Here is a 23,610-nt window from a genome sequence, read left to right as displayed (position 1 = left end):
GAAGCCAGAGAAGATCTTTGCAAGGACAGGAAACTACAGGACCCTCTTTTCCAGAACCTGCAGTTTGCTTGCTGGAAACGTTTTCTCCAGACAGGACCAAGGGGGAGTTTAGTCCTAAGCAGACTTTGGTCACTGTGAGTCACCACACACACACATACACACAAATGGCCCCATCCTGCCGGGAAGAACAAGGAGGAACAGGACATCTGCCTCATCCTGTGAGTGAATTCTGGTTCTCTTCGTGGTTCTTGAGAGCCCTCTGCTGGCCCAAAGGCCAACTAGAGCAGAGCTGAAGCGCACAGCTTGCCTGGCAGGAAGCAGCAGGCGGAGGTCCTTCTTTGACCATGAGCTGACAACTCAAGACAGCACCCCTCCCCTCCATGTGTGGGCCACAGCAAAAGCTTGCCCTTGTGAGGAGTCCTAGACCTACAGAAGGACCACTGCTTCCCATTTTCTGGCTCTCCATTCTCATAAGAAGTCCTTGGTGGTGCAGTGGGTTAAACTGCTGAGCTGCTAAACTTGCTGACCAAACAGTTGGTGGTTCGAATCTGCAGGACAGGGTGAGCTCCCGTTGTTAGCCCCAGCTTCTGCCAATCAACATGCTCTAATAGATCCAAGTTAGGCAGAGTATAGAGAGGAGCATACCCAAGCGGCTGCGAAGACTTTGATGCAATGTCTCCCTGGTGTTAATCATAGAATCAAAGAGTTGGAAGAGACCTCATGGGCCATCCAGTCCAACCCCCTGCCAAGAAGCAGGAATACTGCATTCAAATCACCCCTGACAGATGGCCATCCAGCCTCTGTTTAAAAGCTTCCAAAGAAGGAGCCTCCACCACACTCGGGGGCAGAGAGTTCCACTGCTGAACGGCTCTCACAGTCAGGAAGTTCTTCCTCATGTTCAGATGGAATCTCCTCTCTTGTAGTTTGAAGCCATTGTTCCGCATCCTAGTCTGCAAGGAATCAGAAAACAAGCTTGCTCCCTCCTCCCTGTGGCTTCCTCTCACATATTTATACATGGCTATCATGTCTCCTCTCAGCCTTCTCTTCTTCAGGCTAAACATGCCCAGCTCCTTAAGCCGCTCCTCATAGGGCTTGTTCTCCAGACCCTTCATCATTTTAGTCGTCCTCCTCTGGACACATTCCAGCTTGTCAATATCTCTCTTGAATTGTGGTGCCCAGAATTGGACACAATATTCCAGGTGTGGTCTAACCAAAGCAGAATAGAGGGGTAGCATTACTTCCCTAGATCTAGACACTATGCTCCTATTGATGCAGGCCAAAATCCCATTGGCTTTTTTTGCCGCCACATCACATTGTTGGCTCATGTTTAACTTGTTGTCCACGAGGACTCCAAGATCTTTTTCACACATACTGCTCTCAAGCCAGGCATCCCCCATTCATGTATTCCTTTTCAGGACTAACTTCTGATCAACTATTACCCCATTTGCAAGTTTTGTACTGATTTCCAATAGCCATCATCATCATCATCATCAACAACAACAACAACCAGAGAATGGGAGACAATTTTGCAAGTGGGGTTCATTAGATTTACAGCTTTCAAGAATTCTCTTCCCCTCATGACATAAGATCTCAGAGGATTATGTCCGAGTATGGGCAGGTTGATATGGGCTAATGTGAGTAGAACAATAGTTACCGCTTTGGCAGGAAGGTAACAGTGCTCCATACAGTCATGCTGGCCACATGACCTTGGAGGTGTCTTCGGAGAATGCCGGCTCTTTGGTTTAGAAATGGAGATGAGCACCAGCTCCAGAGCTGGACACAACTAGACTCAATGTCAAGGGAAACCTTTACCTTAACTTTTCTCATAAGAAACACCACGCAAAGCAGCCAGGGAAGCTATGAGCACCACTTTTAATGTTGTGATTGTGTGCCCTTCCTCCCACTGCAAGCCCAGAGAAAAGGCAACACCTCCAGAAACACCACAAAAAGGCCACCTGCCTGCGAGGAAACACTGGATGGCAACCACCATAGATTTTTCTTTCTTTTTTCGTTTCATGTGTAGGAAGCACAGAATTACAACCTAGCAGCAGAGTCGCTTAATCACATAGCAACAAAAAGGCAATGGCAATTTGGGGTCTACCTCCAGCTTGAGCAAGAAGGCGGTTGCTCTGCTGAGCCAAGGATGGCCAAATGGGCAAGGCAAGAAAGGGGTTGAAACACGGGGCCTCTGAGCATGGAAAGAGTGCAGGTGTGAACCACCTCTTCCTGGCAGAGCCTAGAAAGGAGTTGGGGCAAAGGCAAAAAAGTGTGCAGGAGATGGTGGGCTTGGGGGATGCCTATTTCCAATGTATGCTGAGAGGGAGCAAAGGTAGTTCGGCTTCATGTTGCTGCCAACTGTATATGTACTCATTGGAAGCTTTAGCAAAAGGAGGCCTATTAACATCTGCAAGGATCCACCCACACAATATGTATTCAAAAGGGGAGGATGGAGAGATTATCCCTGCTGTGTTTTCTTTCTTTTACATTCAGCATTTGGCAATTTTGGCACTTTTTTTCTTGAAAATAGTTTTGCATTCAGGGAGAAGCCACAGAGAAAGTTCAACTAGGCCAAGACAAGCCTAACAGACTCCTCCTTCCCCTTGACTTTGGTCTGCATTCAGATGAGGGCTTCCATGCCCATTGTTTTGGGAAGACCTGTGCAAAATGGTCAGAGGCAAGCCCTTGTTTCACTAAAACCAGGATACATGCGCAGCCTTTGGTTCTGGGAACAGAGACGCAGGCCACATGCCTCCTTCCTCCTAATCTACTCATCTTTGGAAGAGAGAAAGCAAAAGATTGGAGCAGAAATGGCAGCCCAAACCTCAAAAGAATTATGGGTCTCAGATGGTGAAGGGATGGAAGCACTGTGCCTACCGGAAGTCAAGAAGAGCACACTGCAATAGGCACCTGGGATAGGATTGGTTTCCAAGAGTGGCAGAGCTGCCATGCCCAAATGTTACAAGGCGGCTAGGCCAGCAAACAACAGGATTGCCCCTCTGAACTAAACAAGAGGCACACACGGAGCCAAATCTGGATAGTGTTTGGGGGGAATGCACTGGATGAGAAAGTAAACAGGGCCGATGGCAATGAAGAGTCAGGCTAGGCGTTGGCGGCTGGAATGCCACTGCGGCTGCAAGAAAACAATAGAAGCATCTCCCACTGGAGTTTCTTCTCTTTCAGATGTGGATTCCAGGAATGCTCCCTCATTTGGAATCCAAAACCCACCCTCCCTACAGGGGCTGTGGAGGGCCTTTCCTGCCTGGACTGGGAAAGAAGTTTTACTTCGGAGGTTGTTTGCTCTCTTCCTCCTTAGGGCCAAAGGGGAGTCTCTTACCTGCAGCCCATTGGCAAACTAGGCCCTGCACCTTCTCCCTCCCTCATTCCCTGATCTTGCTGAGGATGCTCTTGCCTGGGTTGGGGGACCCAAAGGGAAGGAGAAGATAGGGATGAGTGGAGAAGGGCAAGAGGGTCTCTCCATGAGGTCAGAGAAGGGAGGTTTCAAAAGGAAGCCCCTCTAGATGTGAGCCTCCTCTTCCTGGCAGAGCCTAGAAAGGAGCTGGGGCAAAGGCAAAAAGGTGTGCAGGAGATGGGGTGGTCTTGGGGTTGGAGAAGCCCATCCTGGTGCCAAGAGCAAAGGCCAGGAGCGGTGAGGCCAATGCGAGCCCTTTTGGGTAGATGGAGGAAATGAAGGGCTCACTGCAGGACTTCACGCTGATGGCCTATCTCGTTTGGGGAGCTCCATTCCTACTCCATCCACTTTCGTGAAGGGTTAAAGGGAGGAGGAGTCCAGCCTTTCCAACATTGTTCCAACAACAATGGAGAGGAAAAAGGATGTGGGGGCCTGTGGCAGGATCCCAGCACATTCCTTTGGTCCTGAATGGGGGAGGAATGTCCCAGGCTGGAAAAAGGAAAGAGGAGCCATGAACCCGTCTGGCTTCCCAGGCATCCCAGGCAGAGAGGTTTCCTTCGTGGGCAAAAGCAGCCTTAGGCTATGTAAGACCTGTGGGGCCAGAAAAGATGGAACACAGCACCCTCATAAAAGGCCCAGGCAAGTCAACACAGGCAAGGTCCTGTTCTGCCCAGAGGATTTTGGGGGCTGGGGAAGCACCCAAAGGAATCACAGCTGATGTGCAAAAGGGGCTAATACTCTGCCTGCTAAAGCTTCCCCCAAGGAATGTTTAAGGGGGCCAAACTGTGACAATCAGCACGCAGCTTCTCCAACACTTCCTCTGATGGTTTGAAGGGAAATGCATCATAACCAAAGCAGCCTTAAGTGCGACTCAAGACAGGAGATAGCTTTCCTGTTGACTTGAGTTTGGAGGGAGCGTGGCTTTGGATCAAGGCACTGAGAGGAGTCTCCTGGGAAGGATGGCAGTTGGGGTCTGGGGCAGAGACTTGGAAGAAAGAGTTGCGTCTTGTCCTGATGGGCACACGCGGAGGCCGCATTGGCACTTATGGCTTGGGGGAACTTGCAAGAAAGGCGAGCAAATCCAGCCCTCTCCACTGCCCAGCACAACCCCTCACTTTAAAGCTGGAATGCAAAATTAAGGCAAAGCTGAGACAAGTAAATAAATAAGGCAAGAGCAGGGATGCTCCAAAGATTGCAGGCACAGAAGGCAAAGACAGAACTTGGGGCCCCATGGTCAGGCTGCTGTGCCACCGCTCCAAGAAGAGCCTTTGGTCCTTTGCTGGTTGGTGGGTTTGCCAGCCAAGAGGCAGAAAAGGCAGCAGACTATACCCAGTAGTCAGTCACAACGTAGCTGGCATCATTCCAGTGAAGCTCCAGGAATCCCAGTGCTGCTGTCCTTCTTCCTGATTGGCCTGAGGAACTCTCAGCTGGGCTGGGAAGGTCCCCAAAGGAGCCACAGTCTATGTTTTGTCTGTCATGGCTCCCCCCAAAGCACATTCAAGGGAGCCAGGCAGTGACAGTCAGCACACAGTTCCTCCAATGCTTCCTCTATGTGGCATGAAGGAAAATGCATCACAACCATGCGGGCACCATCTACTTATTGGCACAAGAGCACTTTGGTAATACCCCTATGGCAAGCTGGGGGCAAAGGTCAGCATGGCAGTCCTTTTGGCAACGGGCACGATCCCAGGGATGGGAAGATAAGTGCAAAGGGGGCAGGGTTCAAGGAGCGTGAGGCCCCTCCCTCCTGGGCATCCCGACCCGGATGGCTAGGAGTCCCGGGGCCCCGTCCGGCGGAGGCTCTCCCGCAGGCAGCGCAACTGCTCCTCGCCCAGCTTGATCTTGTCGTCCAGTTGGCGCTGCTGGATGGCCAGGGCCGACTTCATGCGCACAAAGTGCTGATAGTCCTGCAGCTGCTCACTAGGCAGGCGGCGTGAGACACAGGCAAAGACCAGCCGTTCCCGCCGCGCCACATGCTCCTGCAGCTCCCGGGCATCCTCCAGTTGTGCCGACAGCTGGCGCTTCTTCTCCAGGAGGGTCAGCTGTGTTTCATGCATGGGGGGAAAGAGGAACAAAGTCAAGGCCTGGAGCCACAGAGACAGAGGGCAGCATAAGTGGGCCAGCTAAAGTGTGGCCTTGACTGGCTCAGGATGGCCTCTTCCATGCCAAAAGATTTATCTCCAAAACCTTATGTTTTGAAGAGGTTTGAGGTCCTTCCTGCCTCACACTGCTTTTTAAATTAATTTCTATTCAGAAATAATAAAGGGGGAAATAGGGGGGGGGGGGGGGGAAACCAGCAGATTTTCATAATACATCACACTGAAACTACATCAAACTAAATCTAAAACACACTCTTTTTTTGTCGTGTCAGGAGCAACTTGAGAAATTACAAGTCACTTCTGGTGTGAGAGAATTGGCCATCTGCAAGGATGTTGCCCAGGGGACGCCTGGATGTTTTGATGTGTTACCATCCTTGTAGGAGGCTTCTCTCATGTCCCCGCATGAGAGCTGGAGCTGACAGAGGGAGCTCATCCATGTTCTCCCCGGACTCGAACCTGCGACCTGTTGGTCTTCAGTCCTGCCAGCACAGGAGTTTAACCCACTGTACCACCAGGGGCTCCTAAAACACACTAAGGCTAATGAATACACTAGAGTCTCGCTTATCCAACCTTCACTCATCCAAAGTTGTGTATTATCCAACGCAGTTTGCCTGCCGCCTGGATCCACAGCTGTTTCAATAAATTGTGATGTTTTGGTGCTAAATGTGTAAATACAGTAATTACTACATAAGGTTACCATGTTTTGAACTGCTTTTTCTGTCGATTTGTTGTAAAACATGATGTTTTGGTGCTTAACTTGTAAAATCATAATGTAATTTGACATTTAATAGACTTTTCCTTAATCCCTCCTTATTATCCAACATTTTCACTTATCCAGTGTTCTGACAGCCCATTTATGTTGAATAAGCAAGACTCTACTATGTGTACTAAGAAACTATTCTACAAACCTCACATTCCTTGCCTATTGGTTTTTACCCCTTATTATTCCACACTACAGGGTCCCCTGCTAGCGCAGCACGTTAAAACACTGAGCTGCTGAATTTGCTGACCAAAAGGTTGGCAGTTCGAATCCGGGAAACAGGGTGTGTTCCCGCTGTTAGCCCCAGCTTCTGCCAACCTAGCAGTTAGAAAACATGCAAATGTGAGTAGATCAATAGGTACCACTTCTGCAGAAAGGTAGCGGTGCTCTATGCAGCCATGCTGGCCATATGACTTGGAGGTGTCTATGGACAATGCCAGCTCTTTGGCTTAGAAATGGAGATGAGCACCAACCTGCAGAGTCGGACAATACTAGACTTAATGTCAGGGGAAACCTTGACATTAGGGTTATGTAGTGTGGAATTTACCTTTATTCCACACTACACAACCACTCCTCTATTTCATAAATAGTTGAAATTTGACCCTGTCCTTGCTGCGAAAAGGTGATAAACAAGTCTGCATCTTTCTTGAAGTCGGCCAAAGGTTTCTCCTCAATAAGCATAATCCCGGACCTTGCCCACTCACATGGCTTAACATTAAAAGGCAGTTTGGTTTCTATTCTGGATTTCTTTCCCCATTTTTGAGAAGTGCAAAGGTTGCCTTACAACAACTCCCAGAAATCCTAACAGCTGGTAAATTGGTTGGGATTTCTGGGAGTTGTAGGCCAAAATACCTAGGGACCCACAGGTTGAGAACCACTGCCTTAGGAAGCTTAGGGTGTTGGCAAAGAGGAGCCCTTCTAGCCAAGGCTTTGGAGCGGCCTCTGGACCCTGGGTTGCCTACCTTCTCTGCTTCGGCCGCATCTGGATCCAGGCCACTGAGGGCGTTCTCCACCCTGGCCAGCCTCCCCGAGAGTGAGAGCAGCAGGTTGACCACTTTGTCGAGGTCTCCGATGAAGAGGCGGAACTTCTCAAACTCGTGGGCCTTGCACACACCCTTGACCTGGCCCTCCACCTCTTTGCCCAGAGCCAGGTTGGCACTCAGATCGTCCTGCAACCCACGCTGGGCCTCCTGCAGCACCAGCAGCTTCCGGCTAATGCTCTCAATCAGCTGCACCTGGAAAGGCAGAAAGGAAGACCCGTTGGCAACCCCGGGACAGCCTTGTGGCCTCCAAAGCCCCACACTTCCCTTCCCCTTAAGACTGAATATCCCTCCCAGCCAGAGGAGTGTCTCAATAAACAGTCACACTCCCCAGCACATCCCTTGGGGAAAAGGCTAGAGCAAGGCAGGGAGCATTTGGGTTTGTGGAAACCCATCTTCCCCTCCTTCTAAGGGGTAGATTTCCCTCACTTCCTGTTGTCGCATCTAGAATCATAGAATCACAGAATCATAGAGCTGGACGAGACCTCATGGGCCATCCAGTCCAATCCCCTGCCAAGAAGCAGGAAAATTGCATTCAAAGCACCCCCAACAGATGGCCATCCAGTCTCTGTTTAAAAGCTTCCAAAGAAGGAGTCTCCACCACACTCCGGGGCAGAGAGTTCCACTGCTGAACAGCTCTCACAGTCAGGAAGTTCTTCCTCATGTTCAGATGGAATCTCCTTTCTTGCAGTTTGAAGCCATTGTTCTCCAGGGCAGCAGAAAACAAGCTTGCTCCCTCCTCCCTGTAACTTCCTCTCACATACATGGCTATCATGTCTCCTCTCAGCCTTCTCTTCTTCAGGCTAAACATGCCCAGCTTTTTAAGCCGCTCCTCATAGGGCTTGTTCTCCAGACCCTTGATCATTTTAGTTGTCCTCCTCTAGACACATTCTAGCTTGTCAATATCTCTCATCAACTGTGGTGTCCAGAATTGGACACAATATTCCAGATGTAGCCTAACCAAGGCAGAATACAGGGGTAGCATGACTTCCCTGGATCTAGACACTAGATTCCTATTGATGCAGGCCAAAATCCCACTGGTTTTTAATTCCTGTTCTTAATCATTGTTTGTGAGTCAGATGATTGTAACTAAAGACGGCCTGTATTCCAGTTCTGCTGTTTCTTAAACCCCCCTGTGTAAGGAGCTCCATTGGCTGCCGTTCATTTTATGGGTCCCAATTCAAGGTGTAGGTTCTTACCTACAAAGTCCTGAACGGTTTGGGACCCGCCTACCTGCGTGACCACATCTCTGTGTACGAACCCACACGATCTCTTCAATCATCTGGAGAGGCCCTGCTCGCGCTCCCGCCTCCTTTGGAGGCGCGATTGGTGGGGACGAGGGAGAGGACCTTCTCGGTGGTGGCCCCCCGATTCTGGAACTCACTTCCCAAGGACATCAGGCATGCCCCAACATTGGCAGTCTTTAGGAGGAGCCTGAAAACATGGCTGTTCCAGTGTGCCTTCCCAGAATAAGGAAAATTCCCAGCAATATGTCCTCAGAATGCACTTTAGTACTGGTTTAGGATGGACTGTGCTCCCTCATAGAATCATAGAATCAAAGAGTTGGAAGAGACCTCATGGGCCATCCAGTCCAACCCCCTGTCAAGTAGCAGGAATATTGCATTCAAATCATCCCTGACAAATGGCCATCCAGCCTCTGTTTAAAAGCTTCCAAAGAAGGAGCCTCCACCACACTCCGGAGCAGAGAGTTCCACTGCTGAACGGCTCTCGCAGTCAGGAAATTCTTCCTCATGTTCAGATGGAATCTCCTCTCTTGTAGTTTGAAGCCATTGTTCCGCGTCCTAGTCTCCAAGGAAGCAGAAAACAAGCTTGCTCCCTTCTCCCTATGACTTTCTCTCACATGTTTATACATGGCTATCATGTCTCCTCTCAGCCTTCTCTTCTTCAGGCTAAACATGCCCAGCTCTTTAAGCTGCTCCTCATAGGGCTTCTTCTCCAGACCATTGATCATTTTAATTGCCCTCCTCTGGACACATTCCAGCTTGTCAATATCTCTCTTCAACTGTGGTGCCCAGAATTGGACACAATATTCCAGATGTGGCCTAACCAAGGCAGAATACAGGGGTAGCATGACTTCCCTGGATCTAGACACTAGACTCCTATTGATGCAGGCCAAAATCCCATTGGTTTTTCTTAATACCTGTTCTTAATCATTGTTTGTGAGTCGGATGATTGTAACTCAAGATGGCCTGTATTCCAGTTCTGTTTCTTTCTGAGGTCCAAGACGGAAGGCTCGGGGAGACTGGAATGTCCTGCAATGGCTTTGTGTGACTTCCCCTTCCTGGTATGTGATTCATGCCCATTCATCCCACAAGACATGTGTTCAAACACTCATTAGAATAATGCCTGTTGTTGCTGTCCCCTTTTTTATCTGCTCAGCCTAGCAACGGTGAATGGCATCTCCTAGAAAACATGGCTCACCTTGATCCCAGATCCAGGGCGCGTGTGCTGGGGATGTGGCTGAAGATGCAGGGGTTCTCCTTGCCCTTTGCAATATTTTATCTCATTGTGTTTGTGGTGGAGTGTCTTCTCCTTATGGGAAGCTAATCCACAGAGGCTCCTCCATTATGCAAAGGAGCTCCATGGGGTCCCTGCAGCGCTCACCACTGTCTGTTGCAAAGGAGCCACAGGGATCCCGAATGCAAAGGGATGTCGCTTCCCAGGCTCCTCAAACTCCATAGGCTCCCACTGTCAAAACACAACTAACTTCCCCACCTTGTTTTCGTGGAATCTATTCTTAAATGCTCCCTGATATGTTCTTATTACCGTACATCCCAGGACGATTGAGTCCTCATTTCTTCTCTGGCCACTCCCATATTTAGATATTGGAAAGGATGTCACACTGAGGAGAAGAGCAAACTTGTTTCTGATGTTCAATGAAGCCATGTTCATAGAATCATAGAGTTGGAAGAGACCTCCTGGGTCATCCAGTCCAACCCCATTCTGCCCAGAAGCAGGAATATTGCATTCAAAGCACCCCTGACAGATGGCCATCCAGCCTCTGCTTAAAAGCCTCCAAAGAAGGAGCCTCTGCCACACTCTGAGGCAGAGAGTTCCATTGCTGAACAGCTCTCACAGTGAGCAAGTTCTTCCTAATGTTCAGGTGGATACAATGGAGCCATGTTATGAGAAAAGAGATCCCACTAAACCAGTGGTTCTCAACCTTCCTAATGCCGCAACCCCTTAATACAGTTCCTGATGTTGTGGTGACCCTCAACCATAACATTATTTTTGTTTCTCCTTCATAACTGTAATTTTGCTACTGTTACTATCTGATATGCAAGACGTATTTTCATTCACTGGACCAAATTTGGCACAAATACCCAATATGCCCAAATTTGAATACTGGTGGGGTTGGGGGGAGGGATTGGTTTTGAGAGTTGTAGTTGCTGGGATTTATAGTTAACCTACAATCAAAGAGCATTCTGAACTCCACCAGCGATGGAATTGAACCACTCTTGGCACACAGAACTCTCATGATCAGCAGAAAATACTGGAAGGGTTTGGTGGGCATTGACCTTGAGTTTTGGAGTTGTAGTTCACCTACATCCAGAGAGCTCTGTGGACTCAAACAATGATGGATCTGGACCAAACTTTGAACGAATGTTGAACATGTCCAAATGTGAACACTGGCGGAGTTTGGGTAAAATAGACCTTGACATTTGGGAGTTGTAGTTGCTGGGATTTATAGTTCACCTATAATCAAAGAGCATTTTGAACCCCACCAACAAAAGAATTGGACCTAACTTTCCACACAGAACCCAGATGACCAACAGAAAATACTGTGTTTTCTGATGGTCTTTGGCGACCCCTCTGACACCCTCTCATGACCCTTCCCAGGGGTCCCGACCCCCAGGTTGAGAAACGCTGCACTAAACAGTACGGGGGGAAAAAACCTTTGTTGTGGTTGTTTGAAAGTGGAATATATTGCCTTGGAGTAAGATGGGAATCTCCTTCTATGGTGGTTTCAAAGCAGAGGCCAGATGGGCATCTGTCAGGAGAGCTCAGATTGGGTTGGAAGAATGCGTTTTGGGGTCTGGCTCTTAGGAATTGTGGGAGTTGAAGTCCAAAACACCTGGAGGGCCAAACTTTGCCCATGCCTGCTCTAGTCCATACAGCAAAGTTACTTTAGCCCCGCCTTTACCTTCTTCTGGGCCAGGTCACAATCCAGCTCCTCCTCTTCGTCCTCGGAACTGAGGGCAGTCCCTTTGGGGGGCACCTCGGCTTTGCCCACGGATGTATTGTAATAGGCTGAGCAGGAGGGGCTGCTGGGGTTCCCCCCATAATCTAGGGGGGCAGATGGAGGCAGCTGCCTGTAGCAAGAGAGAAGCAAAGGAGAGAGATGCATGGGGCCTTCCAGATCCATAGGCAACAAATACACAATTTCAGCCATCAATCAGAAATCTCCTTATGCTTTTGTGCATTGCAAGCATAAATGTTTGAAAACAGAGGACAAGTGGACGGCATGTTTTCCTTTGCGAGCTACAGCCTTGTTGCATGAAAGATTCACGGCAAAAAGATGTTTCTCGTGTTCAATGCGGGTGCAGCTGATAAATATTACAAGGCATGTGTTGCACGGAGCGCATCCAATAAATGTGTAACAACCTTTTAGAAGGAAAACATCCAGCGAGCATCATGGAAATCTGTTCTGCCCACGACAGAAAGGGCTTAAACCAGAGCCAGCGCTTGGCACGAGATTGGCTTTCTGGGCTTCCAGGGACTTGCGGGGACATGAGAGAAGCCTCCCACAAGGATGATAAATACATCAAAAATCATCCGGGCGTCCCCTGGGCAATGTCCTTGCAGACAGCCAATTCTCTCACACCAGAAGCGACTTGCAGTTTCTCAAGTCGCTCCTGATATGACAAAAAAAAAAGGGACTGACTAACGGTCATGGCAGTTAGGGCTTTTGGGAGTTGCAGTCCATCAATACCTGGAAAAAACTGTGCTAGAAGGCACATCTTGTGTTTTAAGTGATTTCAAACCTCACAACCACCATGTCAGACTACACAGAGAAGCCATTAAAAACCACAAGCATGTGGACAATTTCAACAGAAAGGAAGAAACCATGAAAATGAACAAAATCTGGCTACCAGTATTTAAAAAAACTCAAAAATTACAACAGCAAAACAACAGAGAGTAAACAATCAGGCACATCAAATCACCTCTCAACAAAAGATCCCCCAGGCACTTCCAAGCCATTAAATGCTAATCAAGGTGGTCAGTTGAAACATTCACACCTAGCTCCAGCAGACAAGAGTCCTTTGTCCCACTCTGGTCATTTCACAGATATATAAACCCATTTTCCTAGTTCCAACAGACCTCAGTATCTCTGAGGATGCTTGCCATAGATGCAGGCGAAACTTCAGGAGAAAATGCCTCTAGAACATGGCCATATAGCCCGGAAAAACCTACAACAACCCAGTGATTCTGGTCATGAAAGCCTTCGACAATACATTGATTTCAAACGCTTCATCTGTTTAATCTAATGTAATGTAATTTATATAATTATGAAATTATATAAATTTATATGAATAAAATGTATATAATTTAAATATATATATATATTAAAATACTACATATATTTAATAGTATTAAAATTTATATTTATATATGTGTGTGTGTGTTTAATTTGTCTGTTTACTTGATTAATAATTTAATAATCATCTTAAGGTAAAGGTAAAGGCTACTCCTTGACATTGAGTCTAGTTGTGTCTGACTCTGAAGTGTGGTGCTCATCTCAATTTCTATGCCAAAGAGCCAGCGTTGCCCACCTCCAAGATGTGGCCGGCATGACTGCATGGAGCACCACTGCCTTCCTTCAGAAGCCAGAACCTACTGATCTACTCACAGTTCCATGTTTTCAGACTGAGGTTGGAAGAAGCTGGGGCTAACAGCAGGAGCTCACCCTGCTCTCCGGATTAGAACTGGTGACCTTTCAGTCAGCAAGTTCAGCAGGTCAGCAATTTAACCTCCTGTGCCACTGGGGGCTCTATGGAATTATATAATGACATGAGAGAAGCCTCCCACAAGGATGATAAAAACATCAAGTAATCCAGGCAACCCCTGGGCAATGTCCTTGCAGACGGCCAATTCTCTCACACCAGAAGCGACTTGCAGTTTCTCAAGTCGCTCCTGACATGACAAAAAAAAAAAGATTAAATTAACTTTAAATTAATTTGTAAATTTATTTTATGTAGTGTGTGTGTATATATATATATATATAATAGAAATTTTATTTATATGTAATTATATAAATGTGTATAAATAAAACTTCATATATATATATATATATATATATATATATATATATATATATAATCTCACTACCTCTGAGGATGCTTGCCATAGATGCAGGCGAAACGTCAGGAGAAAATGCCTCTAGAACATGGCCATATAGCCCGAAAAAACCTACAACAACCCAGTGATGAAAGTGTTTGACAATACAAAAAATATGTTACACAGTGTAATACTCCGAACAGCCTTGCGAGGTAGGCCCAACAACAGATAGAGAAGGCCAGTGCCACCCAATTGTCCCACCTGTCTCCAAGAAGAGCAGCTTCACCACTGCTCAGGAGCTCCGGTGGTGCAATGGGTTAAACACTTGTGTTGGCAGGATTGCTGAGTGAAAGGTCGGCGGTTCAAATTCGGGGAGCGGGGTGAGCTCCTATCTGTCAGCTCCAGCTTCTCATGTAGTAAAACATCCAGGTAATGTTTTTTGCAGATGGCCAATTCTCTCACACAAGAAGCAATTTGCAGTTTCTCAAAAAAACAAAAACAAAAACCCATCCACTGCCCAGAACATCTGCCTACCTCTCAGGAGGGACTTGGTCCCTGTCTTGGGCTGACCAATCTCTCCTGGTCCAGGCGGAGCCGTCTCCCGCAGAAAAGAGGTCCTCCATGACTTCGGCTGCTGTCATCCGGCCCAAGGAGGGGCCCAGCACCCCTGCCAAGGAGCGGTCCCTCCCGGCAACGTCCCGCATCAGCTCCTGCGAATCCAGGCGGGAGACAGTGGGCCCCAGCCCCATGACTTTGCTGCAAGGGAGGGCGTCTCTTGTGGCCCCTGACTGTGCCGGATGGTGCTCCTGGGGAGCTGTGGGAAGAAGGGAGGGCCCACATGGGCAGAGCATTATTTATGTTTAGAATCATAAAGTTGGAAGAGACCTCATGGGCCATCCAGTCCAACCCCTTACCAAGAAGCAGGGAAATTGCATTCAAAGCACCCCCAATAGATGGCCATCCTCTGTTTAAAAGCTTCCAAAGAAGGAGCCTCCACCATACTCCGGGGCAGAGAATTCCACTGCTGAACAGCTCTCACAGTCAGGAAGTTCTTCCTAATGTTCGGATGGTATCTCCCTTGTTGTCGTTTGAAGCCATTGTTCCACACCCTAGTCTCCAGGGAAGCGGAAAACAAGCTTGCTCCCTCCTCCCTGTGACTTCCTCTCACATATTTATACATGGCCCTCATCATGTCCCCTCTCAGCCTTCTCTTCTTCAGGCTAAACATGCCCAGCTCTTTAAGCCGCTCCTCATAGGGTTTGTTCTCTAGACCCTTGATCATTTTAGTCGCCCTCCTCTAGACACATTCCAGCTTGTCAACATCTCGCTTCAATTGTGCCCACAATATGTAGGATTACAATGCCCAGCTCTTTAAGCCACTCCTCATAGGGCTTGTTCTCCAGACCTTTGATCATTTTAGTCGCCCTCCTCTGAACACATTCCACCTTATCAATATCTCTTTTCAATTGTGGTGCCCAGAATTGGACACAATATTCCAGTTGTGGAATTCCTCACAATATTCCAGGTGTGAAAATGGTATTGGGAAGGGAAGGATAAGAGATTAGGGAAAGGAAAGGAAAGGAAAGGAAGTGAAGGAGGTTAGGTGACAGAAGGTAAAGAGCATAGGCTTAAGTGAAGTGCCTGTCTCCTTAAAGCTATAGGGCAGGCATGGGCAAACTTCGGCCCTCCAGGTGTTTTGGACTCCAACTCCCACAATTCCTAACAGCCTACCGGTAGGCTGTTAGGAATTGTGGGAGTTGGAGTCCAAAACACCTGGAGGGCCGAAGTTTGCCCATGCCTGCCCTATAGCTTCAATTGGCTGTACTTTAACAGCAATTATTTGATGTGTGAGTGGCACGAATTATTACTTTCATGTTGGGATATACAGACTGATAGAGGCACAGAGATGGGAGGCTCCAGGCCTTGCAAGGAGACAACCAAACTCACAGGGAATCCTGGGGAGGCTGCCTGGGGAGGCCGGCTCGGTGGTTCTGTGGATGACGGGTCCACTCTGCCCCTTTTCCCAGCTAGACTCAGGGGTGGCTTCCTCCTCCAAGGAGCTGGATGGCCTTTGAAGCAGAAAAGTTACAAAACTCAGGTACATGTGCAATGTCAGCCTTTCCAAAAGGCAAGCCTCTGCAACCCTACTTTTCCAGATGTTTCCAAAATGTGGGTTGCTGTGAGTTTTCTGTTCCAGAAGCATTCTCCCCTGATGTTTCACCCACATCTATGGCAGGCATCCTCAAAGGTTGTGAGGTCTGTGAGTTTTCTGGGTTGTATGACCATGTTCCAGAAGCATTTTCTCCTGACGTTTCGCCTACATCTATGGCAGTCATCCTCATAGGTTGTGAGGTCTGTTGGAAACTAGGCAAACGGAGTTTATATATCTGTGGAATATCCAGGGTGGAAGATGGCCATTGATGTGGGTGAAATGTCAGAAGAGAATGCTTCTGGAACATAGCCATATGGCCTGGAAAATTCACATCAGCCCAGTGATTCTGGTCATGAAAGCCTTCGACAACACATTTCCAAAATGCCTTGACTTCCCCCACTTCCTCCCTTTGCTCTCAGTTTCCTTCCACTGTTTTCAATTGAGCTCAAGATGCAAAAGCAGCTTGTGCTCAATAGACTCAATTAAATATACAATCAGGGGAAGAATCCTGCCCATATTGTGGGATTTAGGGAGCATTTACACTGCAAAAGTAATGTAGTTTGGCTCCACTTCAACTGCCTTGGCTCAATGCTATGGAGCAACTTGAGAAACTGCAAGTCGCTTCTGGTGTAAGAGAATTGGCTGTCTGCAAAGATGTTGCATAGAGGATGCTAGGATGTTTTGATGTTTTACCATCCTTGTGGAAGGTTTCTCCCATGTCCCTCCATTGGGAGCTGGAGCTGACAGAGGGAGCTCATCCGCACTCTCCCCAGATTTGAACCTCTGACCAGCACATTGTGCCACCAGGGGCTCACAGACAGAATGGTGAGGTGCGAGCACTCTTGGCTGGAGAGGGTGAAAGACCGTGCAACACTCCATTTGCACAGATATAACCATGGCAATGAATGTGGTGCTAATAGATAGTGCAGATGCAGCCATAGGCCAACGCAAATGGGAGCAGTCTCTCCTCACTTGTGTGTTCTGCCTCAGTGATGTTTGTCATCTTGGCTGTGTTTGGACATGACCTAGTTTCCCATGCTGACTGGCACAACCTGAGGATCACAAACAGACACAGTGAAGACATCTGCCCTTGCGCTATGCTACTCTGCTGCTGAGTATGCATGCCCAGTGTGGAACACATCTCACCGTGCTAAAACAGTGGATGTGGCTCTTAATGAGACATGCCGCATTATCACGAGGTGTCTGCGCCCTAAACCACTTGAGAAATTACACTGTTTAGCCGGTATTGCACCACCTGACATCCACCAAGAAGTAGCAGCCAATAGTGAAAGGACCAAGGCAGTGACATCTCCAGCTCATCCCCTGTTTGTGTATCAGCCAGAACGTCAACGACTTAAATCTAGAAATAGTTTTCTACGATCTACAGAGACATTCGCTGGAACACCTCAGCAAGCGAGAGTCCAAAAGTGGCAGGCTCAAACCCAGAACCTCAACCAATGGCTGATACCAAATGAGAGACTCCCTCCTGGGCACACAGAAAACTGGGCGACTTGGAAGGTGCTGAACAGACTGCGCTCTGGCACCACGAGATACAGAGCCAACCTTCAGAAATGGGGCCACAAAGTGGAATCCACGACATGCGAGTGTGGAGAAGAGCAAACCACAGACCACCTACTGCAATGCAGCCTTAGCCCAGCCACATGCCCAATGGAGGACCTTCTTGCGGCAACACCAGAGGCACTCCAAGTGGTCAGATACTGGTCAAAGGACATTTAATCAACTACCAAGCTTGCAAACTTTGTGTTTTGTTTGTTTGTTAAAAATTCAATACAACTGTTTGTTCTGCTCCTGACACAATAAATAAAATAAAAACTTACCGGGAGGATGCGCTCCTGTCGCTGGGGTCCGGCGTGGGCCACTCGGGGCTCTGGCACGGAGAGCGGTGACAGTAGTAGCGGAGGCTGCCTGGCTCTGTGGGCATCCTGGAGGGCGAGGAGGAGGCAGCTTGATTGGAGGGGCTGGCGCAGGAGGAGGAACAGCTCTGCCCACGGGGACCTTCGTCCCTGAGTTGCTCCAAGGGGAGGCTTTGCGACCGCTTCCGGGCCGCCTCCAGAGGGGATTCAGTGCCGGCTCTGGTGGGTGGCAGTTGGCATCGGGGGCGGTACTTCTCCCAGTTGGGGGGCGGGGGCCGTGGAGGGGGCGGGCCCTTCCTTTGGGCCGCACAAGGCGGTTCCAGAGGGGCTTCCTCCACCTTGGCTAGGAGAACTTCCCGGCCATCTCTGCTGCTGGGCGGCTCCACACCAAGGTGGCTTTCCGAGTAGGCTCTTCCGCGGATGGGGGCCATGCGGGGCTCCTCCAGACCCATAGCCTCTCGCCCTGGCCCTTCGCGGTCCCAGGAGGAGGAAGAGCGGCAGAAGGAGGGCGGCCGTTCGGGTTCAGGCTCCTCGAAGCAGGTCCAGAAGGGGCTGGCCCTGGCAAAGCCCATCTGGTGCTGGGGCAGCTCACTGGGAAAAACACAACACAAAATCCTCAAGTTGGAAGAGACCCATATGGACCATCTAGTCCCATGATAGTGAACCTATGACACGCGTGTCAGCACTGACACACATGGCTATTTTTGATGACAAGAGCCCATCTAATTCCATCCTTAAATTTGTCAAAGGCTCTACAAATTTAACATCTGCACGTTTGAGCATTGTTCGCTCCATAACTCAGCATGGAATAGACATTTTTCTTATTGAAACTATAAATATTGCAAAATTATGTTGTTGTTTTTCTCGAAGTTGACACCCCACCCAGGTTTTTGGCAAATTTCGACACACCAAGCTCAAAAGGTTGCCCATCACTGATCTAGTCCATGCCCTTTGGGCCTGGAAGGAGGACACCATCAAAGCCCTCCTGACAGATAGCCATCCAGCTTCTACTTAGGCTCCTCCAGAGAAGAAAGAAAGAATCACAGAATCCTAGAATTAGAAAGGGCCACAAGGGGCCATCCAGTCCAAGCCATGTAGGAAGCCACAATTAAAGCCCTCCCGACAGATGGCCATCCAGCCTCTCCTTAGAATCCTCCAGAGAAGAGAGAAAGAAAGAATCACAGAATCCTTGAATTAGAAAGGGCCAAAAGGAGTCATCCAGTCCAAGCCATGTAGGAAGACACAAATCAAAGCCCTCCCAACAGATGGCCATCCAGCTTCTACTTAGAATCCTCCAGAGAAGAAAGAAAGAATCACAGAATCCTAGAATTAGAAAAGACCACAAGGAGCCATCCAGTCCAAGCCAAGTAGAAGATGGCCATCCAGCTTCTACTCAGAATCCTCCAGAGAAGAGAGAAAGAAAGAATCACAGAATCCAAGAATTAAAAAGGATCACAAAGAGCCATCCGGTCCAAGCCATGTAGGAAAACACAATCAAAGCCCTCCTGACAGATGGACATCCAGCTTCTACTTAGAATCCTCCAGAGAATAAAAAAAGACTCACAGCATCCTAGAATTACAAAGGACCACAAGGAGCCATCCAATCCAAGGCAAGTAAGAGGACACAATCAAAGCCCTCCCAACAGATGGCCATCCAGTTTCTACTCAGAATCCTCCAGAGAAGAGAGAAAGAAAGAATCACAGAATCCTAGAATTAGAAAGGGGCACAAGGATTCATCCAAAACAAGCCATGCAGGAGGACACAATCAAAGCCCTCCTGACAGACAGCCATCAAACCTCTCCTTAAAATCCTCCACACATAGATAGATTCCTAGAATAGAAGGGACCACAATGGGCATTCACCCAAGTCCCTTTTGCCATGTAGAAAGACATCACCCAAGCCTTCCTGACAGATGGATATCCAGCCTCTGCTTATAAACCTCTAGAAAAGGAGACTCCAAGTTGATAAGGTTAATCTGGACAAAGGAGAGGCACAAGGCCAAAAAGGTACCAACAGGAGAGGCACAAATGAGGCTCTACATCAGCCCCCCTGCCAAAGCCCATTACCATCACCACAGACTCTTTGCCAAAGAGAATGGAGCATTGAGCCTGACTCAGAGCATGTGGGCATTGAAGCAATGGCTGCCAAGTCAGATGTTGCCTCCTTCATGCAGAGATGTCATTCTCCTTCTCGCTGCCTTTCCTCCCTTTCCTCCAAGAAATAGGCTGTTTAAAAGGGCAACAAACAGCTCAACTGCTATATTTATCCCCTTTGCCAAGGGGACGGGGCCAGTTGGCATCCCACTCGGGCAGCACCACGAAATGGCTGTGGGCAGGTGTCTCGGGAGAAGAATCCTGAAGCCTGGACTTCTCGGAGTGGGAGGCTATGATGCAGCACTTCCGTCTCCGGAGCGTCCAACAAGGGCGCCTTAAAAGGTCAAATACGCAGCAGAGTGGGCGCTCCGGACCGCAGACCTCTCACCTGCAGCACAATGTGCAGGAGGAAGGCATTAGAAACGGAATACAACGGCAAGGGGCTGCCTTGCCCTCTGGTGGGGTTCAGAATGTCATTTCATTGTAGGTGAACTATAAATCCCAGCAACTACAACTCCCAAATGTCAAGGTCTATTTTTCTCAAACTCCTCTAGTGTTCACATTTCAGCATATTGAGTATTCGTGCCAAGTTAGGTCCAGATTCATCATTGTTTGAGTCCACAGTGCTCTCTGGATGTAGGTGAACTACAACTCCAAAAATTCAAGGTCAATGTTCACCAGATCCTCCCAGTATTTTCTCTTGGCCATGGGATATATATACTATTTTGTTGGAAACTGCCTTGAGTCGCCGACAGGCTGAGAAAGGCGGTATACAAATACAGTAAATAAAATAAATAAATAAATAAATAATAATAATAATGGGAGTTCTGTGTGCCAAGTTTGGTTCAATTTCATCATTGGTGGTGTTCAGAATGCTCTTTGATTGTAGGTGAACTATAAATCCCAGCCACTACAGCTCCCAAATGACAAAATCAATCCCCTCCAACCCCACCAGTATTCAAATTTGGGCATATTGGGTATTTGGGATTTGAAAATATCTGCATATCAGATATTTACATTACGATTCATAACAGTAGCAAAATTGCAGTTATGAGGTAGCAATAAAAAATGTTATGGTTGGGGGTCATCACAACATGAGGAACTATACTAAGGGGTCACAGCATTAGGAAGGTTGAGAACCACTGCCCTAAATTGTTCTGGCCTAACTTACCTGTCTGAACGCATCTTCTCTTATGAACTGAGGAGGCCTTGCTTTCGATCCCGCCTGCGTCACAAACACGTTTGGTGGGGACGAGAGACAGGCCTTCTCAGTGGTGGCCCCTCAGCTATGGAACACCTTTCCTGAGGACATTAGATCAGCCCCCTCCCTCTTAACATTTCGGAAAAGAGTCAAGACTTGGTTGTTTGAGAAAGCGTTTGAAAATGCAAGGTAAAAAACATAGGAATTGGAATGACTGGACGACGAGATGGGACAATGTTTTTTTTTTTTTTATCAAGAGATGCAAATGATCTATGTTATAATATTCTTGTTATGGTTTTATATGATGTGTTAATGTTTTAAAATGTTTTACGGTGTTTTGGGGCATCGAATTGTTGCCATTGTAAACTGCCTGAGAGCTGAGAAGGGTGGTATACAAATACAGTAAATAAATATATAAATAACTAGTTGTCCCCTGCCACGCGTTGCTGTGGCCCAGTTTGTTGATCTGGAAAATAAAGGGAATGAGAAAGTGTTGGTATCTAATATATGGAATTCCTTTCTGCTTGTGGGTAAACAGTATTTCTTGCTGTTTCTTTGTCAGTGTTGATGTGGAGATTGTCTGGTTTGCCCACCCTGGAACATACAACATATCATTGTCCTTCTTTAAGGGTCCCTTTCAAAACTATGATACTATATCTATGTGTGTGTGAATTATATCTATCTATCTATCTATCTATCTATCTATCTATCTATCTATCTCTATGGCTGGATGGCTCTTTGTCAGGAGGACTTTGTTTACATTTTCTTGCCCTGATGAAGGGAGTTGGATTGGATGGTCTTAAGTATTTTGTGTTGGTCATGGGAGTTCTGTGTGGGAAGTTTGCCCCTATTCTGTTGTTCGTGGGGTTCAGAATGCCATTTCATTGTAGGTGAACTGTGAATCCCAGTGACTACAACTCCCAAATGTCAAGGTCTATCTCCCCCAAACTCCATCTGTGTTCATAAGTTGGGTGTATTGAGTGCTTGTGCCAAGTTTGGTCCAGATCCATCATTGTTTGAGTCCACAGTGCTCTCTGGGTGTAGGTGAACTACAACTCCTAAACTCAAGGCCAATGTCCACCAAACCCTTCCAGTATTTTCTGTTGGTCATGGGAGTTCTGTGTGCCAAGTTTGGTTCAATTCCATCGTTGATGGAGTTCAGAATGCTCTTTGATTGTAGTTGAACTATAAATCACAGCAACTACAACTCCCAAATGAATAAAATCATAATTTTTGAGTGATGGTCACTCCTTGTGTTGTGAGACATTTTGTTGCCAAATTTGGTGTGATTTCGTTCATTGGTTCTTTTGTTTTTAAGGAACTCATTATGCACAGAGCATTTTTATATATATAGACAAGTGGATAATAAATACCCTTCATGCTGGGAGAGGGGTGTCCGCCTTCCCATGAAAAGAAGTGGCCGAAGTTGGAGAAAAGTGTGCTTTTTGGATCACAGCTCTCAGAATCCCCCACCTTGTGGCCTTCCCTCCTGATGCCCCAAAGGACCCACACCAAGCATTTCCTCCCTTTCCTCCATTCCACTGCTTTTACCTCATTGACTGGCTGGTCTTCCTGTTTATCGCAGGGGGCTCCCAATCGTCTGCAGGAAATTCCTGGCGAAAAAGAATCAGAGAGTGAGGGCTGGGGACCGACACAAACATCAATAGGGCTCTGGCAGAGGATGAAAGGAGCCCACCCAGGCCGCATTTCACACGTCCGATTTCCAAAGGGAAATTGTCCCCAAAAGTCATCTTCCCAAGCTCGGGCTGTGTTGCTCTTTCAGTTTCCTTCCCCGCATTGCTGCCATTTCTCAGGATATGTTTTCCTCCTCAGAATCCTGTTTGGTATCAAGTCAATAGCTTTGTTGACAGTGCTGGACAGACTGCTATCTATATAAATAAAAATGTAATGCTCATTTGTGGGATTAATATAACTCAAAAACAACTGGACAAATTGCCACCAAACTTGGCCATAAACACCTACTAACTCAAGGAGTGACCATCACTCAAAAGAAAATTGATTTTGTCATTTGGGGGTTGTAGTTGCTGGGATTTATAGCTCGTCTACAATCAAAGCGCATTGTGAACTCCACCAATGATGGAATTGAGCCAAACGTGGCACATAGGACTCCCATGATCAACACTAGGCGGGTTTGGTGGGCATTGACTTTGAGTTTAGGAGTTGTAGTTCACCTACATCCAGAGAGCACTGTGGATTCAAACAATGATAGATCCAGCTCAAACCTGGCACGAATACTCAACATGCCCAACATGTGCCAAATTTAGTCCAGTAAATGAAAATACATCCTGTATATCAGATATTTACATTACGATTCTTAACAGTAGCAACATTACAGTTATGGAGCAATGAAAATAATTTTTATGGTTGGGGGTCACCACAACATGAGGAATTGTATTAAGAGATCGCAGCATTAGGAAGGTAGAGAAACACTGCTATTAGAGGGATATACTACAGCATAGCTAAAATTGCCAGAAAAATATAAATACGGGAGAACATTGTTATCCAAACAATCTCCCAATAAAAACAGCATCCAGCACAGACACATAATAACAAGATCATCACCACCAACAAAGCCGGCACGTAGAGGACTCGACTGAGAAAGTCCCAAGGTTACAAAGCAGGGATCTTCACCCCACAATTCCCTGCATTCTTCACTGCTG

General features: G+C 47.5%; 1 protein-coding gene across 2 annotated transcripts in view; it reads right to left on the bottom strand.

Annotated features, from left to right (window-relative positions):
- Window positions 1-1,855: 1,855 nt before the first annotated feature.
- Window positions 1,856-23,610, bottom strand: part of SHROOM4 (shroom family member 4) — a 65,425-nt gene continuing 43,670 nt past the window's right edge. For both annotated transcript variants that reach the window (XM_067471593.1, XM_067471594.1), the window contains exons 5-11: window positions 22,481-22,542; window positions 17,599-18,225; window positions 15,556-15,677; window positions 14,143-14,422; window positions 11,474-11,642; window positions 7,231-7,503; window positions 1,856-5,451 (exon numbers count right to left, since the gene is read on the bottom strand). In XM_067471593.1, the coding sequence (XP_067327694.1) occupies window positions 5,179-5,451; window positions 7,231-7,503; window positions 11,474-11,642; window positions 14,143-14,422; window positions 15,556-15,677; window positions 17,599-18,225; window positions 22,481-22,542 (1,806 nt within the window). In that variant the 3' untranslated portion in view covers window positions 1,856-5,178. The remainder of the gene's footprint in view (window positions 5,452-7,230; window positions 7,504-11,473; window positions 11,643-14,142; window positions 14,423-15,555; window positions 15,678-17,598; window positions 18,226-22,480; window positions 22,543-23,610) is intronic.

This window comes from Anolis sagrei, chromosome 10 (assembly GCF_037176765.1).
Source record: "Anolis sagrei isolate rAnoSag1 chromosome 10, rAnoSag1.mat, whole genome shotgun sequence".
Lineage (NCBI taxonomy): Eukaryota > Metazoa > Chordata > Lepidosauria > Squamata > Dactyloidae > Anolis > Anolis sagrei.
The sequence above is the reverse complement of the archived record's forward strand: the minus strand, read 5'-3'. Positions and strand labels throughout refer to the sequence as shown.